This window comes from Nannobrachium achirus (assembly GCF_963921795.1).
Source record: "Nannobrachium achirus genome assembly, chromosome: 20".
Lineage (NCBI taxonomy): Eukaryota > Metazoa > Chordata > Actinopteri > Myctophiformes > Myctophidae > Nannobrachium > Nannobrachium achirus.
Window position 1 is genome coordinate 20577742 of NC_137827.1, and position 15539 is coordinate 20593280.

At 44.6% G+C, this 15539-nt stretch overlaps 1 protein-coding gene across 2 annotated transcripts in view; it reads right to left on the reverse strand.

Moving 5' to 3' along the window:
• Positions 1 to 15539, reverse strand: part of LOC308305761 (G patch domain-containing protein 2-like) — a 46605-nt gene that overhangs the window by 29186 nt on the left and 1880 nt on the right. The window contains exons 2-4 of one of the 2 annotated variants that reach the window (XM_080750619.1): positions 15242 to 15431; positions 14146 to 14684; positions 1111 to 1172 (exon numbers count right to left, since the gene is read on the reverse strand). In XM_080750619.1, coding sequence (XP_080606745.1) covers positions 1111 to 1172; positions 14146 to 14684; positions 15242 to 15430 — 790 coding nt within the window. In that variant the 5' untranslated portion in view covers position 15431. Of the gene's footprint in view, positions 1 to 1110; positions 1173 to 14145; positions 14685 to 15241; positions 15435 to 15539 lie in introns of both variants that reach the window. The other variant, XM_080750618.1, reaches the window with a different exon arrangement.

Below are 15539 nucleotides of genomic sequence, written 5' to 3' on the forward strand. Positions count from 1 at the left end.
GTCAGTCAGCAGAGCACATAAAGGAAGCGTGCCTCTCTCAGTCAAGGTGTAGTGACAACTGTTAAATCAAGAGGCCGCCCGGACCCCTCCAACACCTAATGAGATTAGCAGAGGCTTCGCCGCTCATTAACACCACATGACAACGTCTTATTAGAGTCGCCTGGATGCCCAGCCAACCGCCGTCCGTCCGTGCCACTGTACCAAAACCACTCTTTCTCCCTGCACCAGCATCCTCCCTGAAACATACTGTATGTCAGGGGCGTCACAAGGGAGGGGGGGGGAGTGGGACTGAGTTACTAGGGCCCAAGGTGGAGGGGCCTTAATTATTTTATACTTTAGCTATTGAAAAATAGCACATATAGATATGCTATTTTTGAAAAGTCGTGAAAATGTGTGCAAATCTTTGAATATATGTATTTTTTTAAGCGAACATTTGGAACTCAGATTTTGCTTCTGGGTGATCCCTGGAACTAAATATTTTGAGATATGTAATTGTAATAGAAACATCGATTTTTCAAAAATAGCAGATCTACAAGCTCGCAGCGCGGCACTCTGTGCCACGCTGTGAGCTTGTATATCTTATGACCGAAACCTTCGGAATCTGAATTTCCTTTTATTGTCAGGTATTGTTTGCACATGCAAGGAATTGGTCTCTGTGTGAGGTATTTAAAAATTATTAAAAAAATTATTTTCTCAAAAAAAAAATGTAGGCATGAATGCAGAAACATAGACTGTCGGGTGGTAACATTGTACGCACATAGTTATTCATTTATTTTTTCGATAGGTCAATGCTACTGTATCTCTGTGGGGTTTTATAAGTATTTAACAAATGAAACGTATTAGAGCTTGTGACTAAATATCATAATTTCACTATACGGTTTATATTATGTTATTGACAGTTAGTTTCCACCCCACAGCGACTATGTGCAATATACAATGTTGTATTGTACAACAGTATGTACAACAGTATGCGTGCGGATGCTTGAATGTCCACCAAAAATGTTTTTAAGTTGAATTTAATTTCATTAAGAGTTCATTTCCTTTTTTCTATTTTTACAACAGCAAGTGATGACAAAGTCATGCAAGTTGACAATGTGAATGTTCTCATACCTTGTCGCCCCTCGTCGGTGGTATAAAGGCCAGGATCACTACTGCATATACTGCTAGTTTCACTGTAAAAGAAAAACACAGACATCATCATTTAATCATTATTGACTCCTTTAATAACTAATAGCCCTGACATGTAAGCTGTGTGCAAGTGTTTTTCAAACTTTGTGTGCCCAAGGCACACCAGTGGGCAAGTGAAAATCTCAAGGAACATTGTTTGAGAGCACAATCATCAGTGTATTTTGGAATCATGTCAATTTGTGTTTTCAGATATTTAACCACTTGAACCGTCCACACTTAATAAACTTAAAAAACTTGACTTTTCACTCTGTAATCAGTCTGCTCTTTTTCCCCTCCACACCAAAGCTTTTTGCCGAAAATAGCTGATCTACAATGTGTGCTTGTAGATCAGCAATTTTTGACTAAAGTTCTCAGAATATGCTGCCCTACAAAGGCAGTGCAGTAACTACGTTTAACTACACAGTAACTACACACCGACTTATTTGTGTCGCCCAAAGGGCAAATTAGCCTTCATGATATTGGGGGATGAACAATTAGCTCAAGAACAGATATACAATCAGTATAATATCAATTGTATGTCTATATCTCATTTGGCTGATCAGCTGTAACACTTTTAAACCCATTTTTCAGTGAAATTCGTGAACGTAGTTACTGCACTCTGCCTTTGTAGGGCAGTATGGTTCATGCACATTATGTCAAACTCAAGGTCCGGGGGCCAAATCAGGCCTGTGAATGAATTTTCTTTGGCCCGCGGGATGTTATTTAATTACTATTAGAACCGGCCCTCTGGTATATTGCACACACCACTGTAATACTACTAGTCCCACAATGCACTGCGAGTGCATTGGTGTGTATCGAGGGCCCGCGAGCGCAAGGAAGCATATGGTCTGTGCTCAACTTTCAGCTACCCCCCTCCCCAAAAACAAAACTCTGAAAACAAGGTTTTCCGAGGTTTCTCTTGAAATTACTGATCGAGCCATAAGAAAATATTGCAACTGATTGTATGTTTTACTTACTAATTAACTTAATGATTAATGTTAGTGCAATAAATAAAATAGGTTGTGTTAGGTCCAGGTTCAATATGTGCAATCATTTCAATATGTTTTAAATAAACATTGAACCAGTCCGGCCCTCGACTTGTACCATTTTAAAAATGTTGGCCCCCCGATGAATTTGAGTTTGACATCCCTGTATTGCAAAATGCCTTTTTTCTTTTCCCTCTCTTTCCAATTGACCCCACTATTGCCCAACGGTTGCCCCCACTTTCTACTCCACACAGCGCGGACTCACAAATAACTCCCGTTTTGGGTTTTTAAGGTCACGCCACCGCAGCCGTGCATTTGAAACGTCAACAATGTGAATCAAGACTTCACGAGCCCCACGGAACACCGCCGTCCGGCGTCCGCCATGTAAACATCCCATAAGACCCAATAACGAATAAAAGAGCGGAGGTAGAGGTCGACATAAATGCAGAATGACACAGAAAGACAGAGCGTGCACCCGTTTTCCGCGGCAAACACAAAGGCACGGGTAAGGACTCTGATGGAAGCCACTGAGTGACATGCACAATCTAATTGAATATCCTCTGCTGTCAGCTCCAATCTAATCTGGCCCGCGTCGTGGAGGATGACAGCAGAGGAGCCCCCCCCCCTCCTCCCCCCCCCCTCCTCCCCCCTCAGTATGTGTTCCCCACACAGAGGCAGGGATGGGACTATAGCTCTGCACTGACCAGGGGCGTCGCAACCAAATTCTGGGCCCTGGGTACAAGGATTCACTGCGGGGCCCCTGTGCTTTAACTATTGAAAAATAGCATATATACAAGCTCACAGCGCGGCACCGAGTGCCGCGCTGCGAGCTTGTAGATCTGCTATTTTTGAAAAATCATGAAAATCTTTGAATATTTCAATTAAATCCTTCTGAGGTTTTTTGAAAAACCTATGTTTTTATGTCAGTGGAGCTCAAACCTTATCATGTGAAGAACCCCCAAAATGGTATGTACTTGGCCACGGAACCCCATCTCAAAATAGTGAGTTCCAGGGACCCCCCAGAAGCAACATTTTAGTTACAAATGTTTGCTTAAAAAATACATATATTCAAAGATTTGCACTCATTTTCACAGCTTTTCAAAAATAGCAGATCTACAAGCTCGTAGCGCGGCACTCGTAGCGCGGCACTCGGTGCCGCGCTGTGAGCTTGTATATCTGCTATTTTTCAATAGCTAAAGTATAAAATAATTAAGGCCCCTCCACCACCTTGGGCCCTAGTAACTCAGTCCCACTTTCCTACCCCTCGTGACGCCCCTGGCACTGACGCTCTGACAGGCTGCTGACTAAAAGACTAGACCAGGATTTTTTTGAGAGAGGTTTCCCACCGCAGAGAATAGACTTTCAATAACGCAAAACTACCTTTGGTTAGGTGAGTAGCGAAGTAGTCTAGTTTATTTTGACTGAGGTTGAGCCCTCGTAGGGGTACAGAAATCCTGGTCGAGCCTTTTAGTCAGTCGCCTGTCAGAGCATCAGTGCAGCTGACACTCTGGACCAGAGCTAGGATGGGACGATATGAACATTTCGTATCACGATTATTGTGACCAAAGAAATTGTGATTTACGATATTATCGCGCTAATCTAAATATGCCCAACGTCCATTATCCTGGAGCAGAACCTTTGCCAAAAAAAAATAGCAGATCTATAAGCTCACAATGCGTCGAACACGACATGTTCTGAGCTTGTAGATCGGATATTTTTTGTCAAAGAGATTTGGTATTGAGTGAAAAAACTGTATTAAATACTTATTTACAGGTCCCTTTTACCAATTCCAGAGGGCTTAAGTGGTACCGGATATGCAGCTTGGCAAATAAAAGGTGAATTGATCCGGAGGACGATTTCACGATAAATTAAATCTCCACGATACGATTATCGTGAGTGTTTTTAATCACGATAAAAGCGATTATCGTCCCATTCCTACACAGAGGAGAGGAGGAGACCCACACACCCACCACTGGATGTAAAGACAGACCCATATATCGGTTTGGTCAAAATATATATATCGTCCATTCCTTGACTTTTTGGTAGACATCGTTATCAGCAAACATGCTGCCAATGTGTACTGATTTGTAACCACTTTCCACCGCTGGTGGGATGTCGGTCTCTGAGTACTTTCTATGACGTTAGTCTCGTGTGACGTTAGTCTCGTGTGACGTTAGTCTCGCGCTAATACGGACACTCTACTGACACCCATAATGTTGTTGTCGGGTGGAAACCTTGTATCTCCAAGTTTCAAATTTGTACGTTCTTTCGCAAAGTAAAGCCCTGCTTCATCATAAAAGGCCGTCTCACAAAAGTAGTGAAAAAAGCAGATCTACAAGCACACAACGCCTTCACTAGTTTGAAACATTTTTAAACGATGAATGCAAAACGAACAGTTTTGGACATACAAGGTTTTCACCCGACAGCAACGATATGTACATACTGTAGGGACCTACAGTACACAGATGTCCAAATTTCAATAATAGCGTGGTTGCGAGCTTGTAGATCGGCTATTGAACTCATTTGAACAGGGCTTAAGTGGTTAAATAGAATTATTAGCATTTATTTATTATTAGTGTGGTTGCCCAACAGGGCAATCAGACTATAGTACTTGATCAGCTTTGTTTTTGTTTCTAGATTGACCCCAAAACCCCAAAAGTCCTTTTCAGAATGGACAATATAATTGGTTTTGGGGATTGTTCAAGCTTCATGTGACAATAGGCATCTTTCTAGTTATTAGAAATTATATTTAACATAAGTAAAATGTTCTGAAATATAAACTCTTAAAAAAAGGCATTAGAACATTTTGCACTTATAACTTTAATTAACTTAAATTTAATTTTTAGGAATATCGGTCAGTCGGTGGTCTAGGACTCAACCAAAATCGGGATCGGCATCGGACCTCTAAAACGCGGCATCGGTCGGGCTCTAGGCTATAGCATCTGCTGTGGAGGGCTGCTGCTGCCTGGGTCGCTCCACGGCTGCCCCCTCTGCACAGCACACCCCCAGGGCAGCCCCTGCTATATACTCCCTCCACTGTGTGTGTGTGTGTGTGTGTGTGTGTGTGTGTGTGTGTGTGTGTGTGTGTGTGTGTGTGTGTGTGCGTGTGCGTGTGTGTGTGTGTGTGCACGTGTGTACCCCCCCCCCCACCCTCCCGGACAGGCCTGCTGGGTCTCGCTGCCTCTGTCTGTCACACCTTGAACTGGGCTTCCAGACACTCCAAGGTCACAGAGACCTGGAAGGAGAAGGCTGGTGGTGGTGATGGTGGCTGCATGTTTCTCTGTTGCTAAACACAAGCCTTGTGTGCCTCATCGTACAAGACATGGCCTACTTTTTTTAATTCACAAAATAAATATTTTTTAACATTTTGGGAAAATATACAATATTAAAATATATATATATATATATATATATATCGCCAATGTCAGGCAGAAACCTTTTTCAAATGTTTCAAATGTGTACCTTCTTTCGCAAAGCAAAGCCCTGCTTCATCATACAAGGCTGTCGCACAAAACTAGTGAAAACAGCAGATCTACAAGCACACAACGCCTCGCGGTGCGAGGCGTTGTGTGCTCGTAGATCGTCTGTTTTCACTAGTTTAGTTAATTTTTTAAGTGATAAATACAAAAAGAACACTTTTGGACATACAAGGTTTCCACCCGACACGACGATATAAAAAGCTGAAAATACAAGGGATGCCAGGGTTAATGTGGGTAACAAAAGTAAAGAAAAGAACAGCAGGTACTACTGTACACGGACTTGAGCAAGTACCCATATTTCTAACTTCCATCTTATGAAATTGTGTTCTTGTTTAAACCCATGTCGGAACGTCATCGGCGCAGGCGGCGAGAACTTCAGACACGAAATGCCTGCGAGCTCAAGTAACAGCGAGCAGCCCATTTGCCCAAGTCCTTCAGGAACGCGTTTAGCCGTCGGGGCCGGGGGGGAGAGCCTGACGCTCTTGACTGCCTTGCATTTTGCTTTGTGGTGGAATCAGCGAGCGCTGACCTTGGTTTACGACGACGCGGGAGAGAGCGGCTGGCCGGGGTCACACACACGCTGATACGGTGTTTTGCCATATTGCGGGAGGCGTGCCTCGATGACGACGACGGCGGCGGCGAGAGACCAGCGGTCCATCCAGAGGCCCACGTGTGTCTCTCCTCTCTCCAGGCCAGATGGTACCGCATCATCTCATCCTCACACACACCCTGCGAGCAGATGTGAGAGAGGGACCAGGCTCTCTCTCTGGGGAGAGCCTTGGAAGACGTCTGGTCGAGCCAGGCAGTCCTGGACCCCCCCCTCAATCCCCCCCCCCTTCCTCTCTCTCCAGACCCCCGTTCCCCAGGCCCCCGCTCAGCTGTCACCCCAACCTCTGGACACATGGGTCAACATCTGGAGCAGCACACAGCTCAGAGACAACACAGCCGTGCTGCTCTGTAAGACTAACTGTTAAATGGAACCTTTTGAATATCTGCTCATTCCACAACCTTTCTAGTGTTGTCCTCGACTAAGGAAATTCTTAATCAGCTAACACTATGGGGGTCCCTCTTGAAAATGAGGGGCTCACAAGGGGCTATCCCTTCAATAAAATCTTACAAATCTTAGAAATCTTACACTGATAGGAATTGTCAACTAATCGATTTTTTGATGTAATATTTCACCAAATCTGAAAAATAGTGGGAAGCCCACTAGCCTACCGGTCCAGGCGCATACCACATACTGTAGGCTCAGGTGTAGCCTGACAGCGTGTCGCTGGTTCGAGTCCCGATCCTGACTACCTTTGCTGCATGTCACTCCCCATCTCTCTTCCCATGTCCAATCAATAAAGGCATAAAATCCCAAAAACATATCTTAAAAAAGATTGCTGCATACCAGCATACTCAGTTGAGAACTGAACATTCTAACTAGTGACTATTGAAAGTTATAGACTAGCAAAATTAAAGCCTTATACCTAGAGTTTACAAGAGACATGCATGGGGGAAAAAAGAATGAATAAAATGAGAGGACAGCCATAAACCCTTCCACTGTCTCTCTCACTGATTCAAGAGCACAGAAAAATAAAATCCAGAGTGCTAATGTTACTGTACTATAAAAATCTGTGTGTGTGTGTGTGTGTGTGTGTGTGTGTGTGTGTGTGTGTGTGTGTGTGTGTGTGTGTGTGTGTGTGTGTGTGTGTGTGTGTGTGTGTGTGTGTGTGTGTGTGTGTGTGTGTGTGTGTGTGTGCTGCACTGTGGTACTAGAAGCTAACCGAGGACCCTATGCTATTGTTTCAATGAGGTGTTGTTGACTTCTGAAATCTGAGACAACGTTACAATGATTAACAACTTGTCTTTCCACCGTTCGCTCCGTTTGAAAAATGTGTTTGCTTCTTATGGAAGGGGGTTTTGTGCAAAGTTTGAAAAGGAATCACAGGTATAAACAATTAATTAGAGACGCCTATTAAGTATTTATCCGTATTAAAGGTGTAATGTGATGTCGCTTGGAGCGGCCCAAGGCCGCCGCGAGAACGTTTCCATTAAGTACTGCCTAATTAATGCCATGAATAATTGACGCAGCCATTTTTCTTGGGACCCACAGAAACGCCGCTTCTCTTTCTTCTACAGTGACCTTTGTCAAGTAAAGTTGACAAACATTAGAGTGGAACTATGGCTTTCGTTGCTGGTACGGATATTAAGTAAGCGGGTATTGGCTGGTCGTGTTTGTGCACTAATACAGTAATTAAAACGCATGCCCAAAACGCTCTCGTCCCCCCCCCCCCCCCCCCCCCCCCCCCTAGCCCCACCCCCGTATAAAAATAAATAAGGCAACTTATTTAGCATTAGGCTTCATAATAACAACAACTAAGTCTTAATTAGCTAATACGCCATGTGTCCAGGGTGCAACGACGGAGACACAAGGGCAGAAATAAGAAGTGCATTCCAGTGTTTCGGAGGAGGCTGAACGAATCGATTCCCCACACAGAACCCCGTCGTCTCAACACCAGCCAGCGAGGTGAGGCAAAAACACTGTAGCCAGATGAGCACTAATCATTAGGATATAACCCATTCATATCTGGAATTATTATTATACTTCAGCTCTTCAAAAATAGCAGATCCACAAGCTCGCAGCGCGGCACTCTGCGAGCTTGTAGATCTGCTATTTTTGAAAAGTGGTGAAAAGTGTGCAAATCTTCGAGTATATGTATTCTTAAAGCGAACATTTTTAACTCATATTTTGCTTCTGGGGGGTCCCTGGAACTAAAGATTTTGAGATGGGGGTCCGCAGCCAAATACATATCATTTTGGGGGTCCTTGACATGAAAGAGTTTGAGCACCGCTGACATAGAGAGGTAGGTTTTTCAGAAACCCATTAGGATTTAAGAGACATTTATAGAATCGTGTCAAAAATATTCAAAGACTTGCACAAATGTACACGATTTTTCAAAAATAGCAGATCTACAAGCTCGCACACTCGGTGCCGCGCTGCGAGCTTGTATATCTGCCATTTCTTTTTATAGTTACAGCATAAAATAATGTTTTAAAGTAATAATGCGTTCCCGATCTAAACGGGATAATCCCCAGCTCCTGGGAGAGAGGCAGACCAGTTTGCACAGAGATTATGGGCCGAGCAACCATTTATTGAGCCCGGGCTCATTCTGCGGAGGAATAAAGAAAAAGCAAAGGAAGACGACGAGGGGCTGGGAGGAGGGTGGGGGGGGTGTGTGTGGGGGGAGGGGGGCAAAGCACTGATAACAATGGATCTGTGGGGCTCTTCAAACAAGCCACCCCAACACCCAAATCCATGCCCTCTTCCATGGTGCGTCTGATTATAAGGTTATCCCCACCCTCCCTGAGCAGCTGGTAATTGGATTAGTCTCAGAGATTTATGAAAATGAACTTCGGCAAAATGGGAGCACACAGGCTTTACCCAAAAAACTATTCAAGAGTTAAAAAGGAAAATACAAATTACAGAGGGATGGAGGGAGCTTTGGGCGGCGGCGCGTGAGAAAAGCATGTTACGATGACTTTGCTTTTGTTTTAGAGCGGCGGCTGCGGTCGGTCGTCCGCGGCGAGAACATGTTTCCGGTAAGCACCACCACCCATCTGAGGACAGTAGTCTAGATCAGGAGTTCCCAAACTTTTTTGTCTCAGGGCATCCCATAAATATTGTTTTAATCCGAGGCACCCCTACATTATAATTTTCACTCCCAGCACCTTATATTTATAGCATATTGTCGTTGTCGGGTGGAAACCTTGTATGTCCAAAACCATTCGTTTTGTATTTATCATCTATAAATCTACAGATCTACAAGCACACAACGCCGTTGTGTGCTTGTAGATCGGCACTTAAACTTTATGTTGGTTTGTTTACTGCTGAGTGAGAAAACAATGTTTCACATTAAGTTAATCATCTGGGGACCACCCCAAAATAATGGTCCCGACCCACAGGTTGAGAACCAGTGACCACAGAGGCTGTTGCCTGGGAGAGCGTCTCCCCACAGGTGAGGCCTGCTGGCTGGGCCAGCCTGGGCGCCAGGTGGCCCCTCCCTGCCAGCAGACCGGTCCAGACCGGTCCAGGGCAGGTCTAATCAAGGGTGTGGAGCCCAGCTGGAGCTGCCAACATCTGCCTCCCCCATGATGCACTTGGGTGGCTGAAGGCTAAAGCTCCGCTCTGTGTGTGCAACATAAGGAGTGACCTTGAGGGAAGGGACATTTTTTTGCTTGAATTACTGTGTAAGCAAATTAAAATAGCTGATCTACTGTACCTAGCTGATCTGCTTGTACCTCAGCTAATTTCGGCACGTGTAGGTCTTTAAAAAGGACCAGATGCATCATGCACAAAGTTTGACATCGTTGTTGTTGAGTGGAAACCTTTTATGTCCAAAACCGTTCATTTTGTATTTATCATTTAAAAAATGATTTAAACTAGTGAAAACAGCCAAGCTACAAGCACACAACGGTGTTGTGGATCGGCTGTTTTCAATATTTTTCTTTTTCTTTTTAAAGATATGTTTTTTGGGCTTTTATGCCTTTATTCACAGGACAGTAGACAACGGGGACAGAGATGGGGAGTGACACGCAGCAGATCTGGTCGGGGCTCGGGAATCGAACCAGCGACCCGCTGCAGGCTACACAAAGCCTATGTGGTATGCGCCTGGACCAGTAGGCCAGCGGGCACCCCTGTTTTGTGCGACTACCTTGTATGATGAAGCAGGGATTTACTTTGTGCAAAAAAAAACAGAAAAATGTGAAACTTGGAGATACGAGGTTTCTGCCCGACAGTGACGGAATGGAACCCAGAGACGGATCATAATAAACACACCAACGCTTGTGTGACTCTGTGGGTCTAAATCAGTATTTCTCAACCACTGTGCCTGGGGACCTTTGGTGTGCCCCTGAGAAGGGTCAAGTGTGCCCCTTGAAACTGCTTGAAAGTCAGTATTGTAACGCCTCACGGTGCAAGGCGTTGTGTGCTTGTAGATCGACTGTTTTCACTACCGTTGTGCGACAGCCTTGTATGATGAAGCAGGGCTTTACTTCGCGAAGAAACGTACATGATACTTGGAGATACAAGGTTTCTTCCCGACAGTGACGATATTTACACCCCCGTATTATGTTGGTGTGCCCATGGATTCTTGGGAGATGAAAAGTGTCCCCATGCAGAAAAAAGGTTGAGAAACACTGGTCTAAATACTAGTTGTAGTACCGCTGTCAAACGCTCATCACCGCCACCATTCCTCCATATCCTTCGGCCTCCCTCATCAGGATCTCGGACCATTGGATTGTTGGGCCCTCAGTACCGCGGGTGGCAGCAGTCTACCGTAGCGAGCAATCAAGAGTGTTGTGCGGGGCGGCGAGCGAGAAATGATTGACAGCGTGCCACAGTGTTCCCATTTATTTCTTCTCCGGAGCTGTTTTCTGTCACGACGGCTATTGATTTTTCCATAAAGTAAGAAAACAAGTACCGTTGAGGGGCCAACGGAGGTCAGCGCAAATTAAACCAGAAGATGTAAAGCCCTCTGTCTAGCACGTTATTGGTTACCACACACGTCTTCCCCTTCAGACGTTTTTCTTTTTTTTTCTATATGGGTCGGCAGATAATGAGATCATCAAAAGGGGGAATACCCAGTGGAGGAGCGCTGGCAGGAGCAGCCGACCATACCACTGGCTCACACCGACAGCCCTTTACCGTGAACCACAGCGGCAGAGCCTGGCCCATACATCGCTTTTGTCCATACATACAGTAGTACCTAGGGGTGGGCGATATGGTGATAATTATCGTGGGGACGATACAATGTCTCCACGATATGCCTTTTCAGAGATATCGTATATATCGTGATACAATTGAGGGAGCCTTGTAAAAAATCCTGTTTAATCGTTAATACAGAGATTCATTGCAGAATTCAATTTAAACCTGCATTTTGGTCTAAATCAGTAGTTCTCAAACTTTAAAATGTCAAGGTCTCCACTTAACTCTGTCTCTGACAGTATACAAATGAAACCAAATGGACCTGTAAGGGTCCAGTTCAATTTAGACCTCCCAAAAGGAACCCAGAGAGTCTAGTTTTTGTCAAGTAACTTGAAAAATAAGTAATAACCATCTAAACCAATGTGAAAAAGAATCGTGATAAAATCGTGTATCGTGATACAGCTTGGGAAAATATTGTGATATTGCATTTTTCCATATCGCCCACCCCTAGTAGTACCGGACATTATTTGACCTTTTTGACGTCACCGGTATCGGTATTTTACCACTTTCAAACTGGTGTCCATATTTTGGCCATGTCATTATAGGCGTACATTTTAAAATGTAAAAGGAAAAAAAATTACTTGCAGACACATTGTGAGCTTTTAGATCAGCTATTTCTGAGTATTATACTGTATATCTGAAAAACTTTAATCAAATCTATGTTTTTTAAATTGATTAGAATTGATTTTGATTTTTTTCAGAAAATACCAGTCAACTGAAAACGTCAGAAATCAGTGGGCTGGGTCGCCAAAATTTTGCTCAGAATCGGACGCAAAAATCTGGCACTGGTCAGATTTGAACAGAATGAACAGTTGGGATGGATGCATGGACACGCACGCGCCCACGTTGAAAGGTACGTTTGAAACCCCGAAACCCTGTTGAAACCCCGAAAGCGGGACGTTTTTTTAATGGCAGTAAATGAGTTAACAAAACATAACGCCACTTAAACCCCCGTTAACACCGTCATATTCATTCCACCTTCCACTGTCAGTTGCAGCAATTAAATATTTACATTAATGTGGAATTACACACGTATAGGGTCCCGGGTTTGAAACCGACCTCAGTCATCTCTCACATGTTTCTCCTCTCTCTCTGCCCTTGGTTTCATACCTCTGCACTGCAAGCTAAAAATGAAAGCATAGAAATGCCAAAAATAAATCTTTTGAAAAAAAAAGGAGAAATATTTATCATTTTAAAAATTATTTAAACTAGCTAACAGCCGATCTACAAGCCGATCTACAAGCACATCTACAAGCCGATCTACAAGCACACAACGCCTCGCGGTGCGAGGCGTTGTGTGCTTGTAGATCTGCTGTTTTCACTACTTTTGTGCGACGACCTTGTACAGTATGACGAAGCAGGGCTTTATACTTTGCGGGGGGGAAAAAAAGTACAAATTTGAAACTTGGAGTTACGAGGTTTCACTATGGGTGCACTATGGGATGCTGGGACAGGCAGAGCTTTAATTACTCGATTCCCCGCCCCCCCAAAAAAGGAATTCATTTAAAAAACAATCAATACCACACCTAGTCACTTATTTATTTGTGACAATATTTCTGGAGAGAGTATAATGAGCTGGCTCATGCCCCGAGGCAAGACTATCAAAGATCCCTCCCTGGTGATCATTTTCAACCACAGAAGATGAGGATGAAGGGACCATATCATTCATTTTTAATGTCAACTCAATACTTTAAAGTGGAGAGGCATGATTGTGATACTTTTTCTTTTTTTGGTTTAGATGAGGACACAGTGAATATTGACAACTAGCTAGATGAAGACAGGCAGCGTAGATCATCTTAAATGTCGCCTTGTTTAATTGCTTCTGTCTGATAGTAGTTATGCCCGTGACTTTTATATCATGGGTTTAACTGCCTTAGTAACTTTCCATTTTAAAGGGTAAATGGGCTTTTAGGATTTTGTGCGCACAACTTCCGAGCCTGACATTAATTGCGTCTCTAAAAACAATGGCAAGGTTAAACTTCGGTTTTGTTGCTACACTGCCAGAGGAACGTAGCCCTTAGTTTGAAAACATAAATATGTATTGTACATGAGAAAATGTACCTGAATTTTTTTTCCAGAGCTCTGCCTTGCTGTATGACCTTGAATCAAATTCAATAGTGTACAGTAAAAAAAGGAAATGTGAAAGCTTTCCCACATTTCCCGCTTTCCTAAATTTACCATGAAATATACAGTATACTGTAGGCCTAACTTGGTGATAGAAAGGTACTAAATTCACCATATTCACATAGTGGCAATGTTGCTCCTTGGGATGGGACGATAAGCGATATTATCGTTTATCGTGAAAAAAAAAAAAAAAAAAAAAGGTTAATCATATCGCGGTTATCGTGATATCGTCCTCCATCATGCACTGGGATACCATTTAAACCCTCTATATTTGGTAAAACGTAATTATAATATACATACTTGATAGTCTTTTTTTTTTTTCACTCTCTACCAAATCTCTTTGCCAAAAAATAACCGATCTACAAGCTCACAACGCGTCGCGTTGCGACGAGTTGTGAGCTTGTAGATCGGCTATTTTTTGGGCAAATGTTCCCGCCCCAGGATAATGAATGTTGGGGATATTTTGATTATCGCGATAATATCGTAAATCGCGATTTCTTTGGTCACAATAATCGTGATATGACATTTTCACATCGTCCCATCCCTCGTTGCTCCTTCATACTTGTACTAGTTATGAAGTAAGAGCAACATGTCTGCAGTGTGAATATGTTGAATAAAAGGTTATGTAGGAACACATTACCCTTCAGACATGTTCTCGTCGGAGGCGTCTCGCTGCTCCTTGGCCTCCAGTGAGATCTTGTCCTTCCAGCAGGCAGGGCTGATGAGCCCGGCTCCGTCAGGCTGTCTGTCCACCACTCCCACCCAGTGCCCGGACGAGCCCTTCTTCAACCGCGACAACCGCTGCTTCTTGGACACCTTGCTGCCGCCGGCGCCGGCGTGCTCGCCGTCCACGCCGGACACCGTCAGCTGCTGCCGCAGCCGGACCGTCACGTCCGACGTCATGCGCTTCACCTTGCGGCGCCTCCGGAGCGGCCGTCCCGCCGGGGTGTTCTCCGTGAAGGAGTCCGACTCCGGCCAGGAGTGCTGCTTGTTGGTCCCCGCGCTGGAGAAGGAGGGCCAGCGGCCGCCCGTCACCACCATGTCGTCGGAGTCGCTGCAGTTGGCGGCGGAGGCAGTGGCGGCGGTCGACGGGGCCAGGGTGCCGCCGTACTCCCGGCGGTCCTTGGCGTTGAGCTCGTCGAAGCTGGACTCGGAGGCCTCGCTCAGGCAGCGTCCCGGCTAGGGGTGGGCGATATGGAAGAATACAATATCACGATATTTTTCCAGGCTGTGTCACGATGCACAATCTTATCACGGTTCTTTTTCATGTTGGTTTTTATGGGCATTTTTCAAGTTACTTAACAGTACAACCACCTTCAAGGTAACAAAAACTAAAGGGAAAAGGAGTAACAGACCATTTAGACCAATGGTCCTCAAAGTGGGGTCCATGGACTCTCTGGGTTCCTTTTGGGAGGTCGAAATATTACCCTTTCAAGTATGTAACTCTGACAGTATACAAAAGAAACCAAATGGACCCTTAAGGGTCCATTTGGTTTCATTTGTATACTGTCAGAGTTAAGGGGAGATGTTGGCATTTAAAGTTTAAGAACCACTGATTTAGACCAACATGCAGGTTTAAATGGATTCGGCAATGAATCTCTGCATTAACAATTCAACAGGATTTATTTTTATAAGGCTCTCCCTCGTTGTATCACGATATATATACGATATCTCTGAGAAGGCATATCGTGGAGACATGGTATCGTCTCAACGATATTTACCACCATATCACCCACCCCTAGTCCCGGCTCCAGGCCGTGGTGGAAGGAGGTGTCGCAGCGGCGCTTGCGGCCTCGGCGGCGGCGGATCTGCCTCCGCTGCTGCAGCGGGCTGAGCACCATCTCCTCCCACAGCTCCCCCAGCTTGGTCTGCTCAGAGCTCTGATCCAGGGCAGACACCAGGTCCTGCACCAGCTCATCCATCATGCTGCTGTGAGAGGGGGGACAACACATGACCAGACACTTTAAACTAGGGGTCTTCAAACGTTTCCAGGCCGGGGACCCCTTAGAATGAGAGAGAGATGAAGCAGGGACC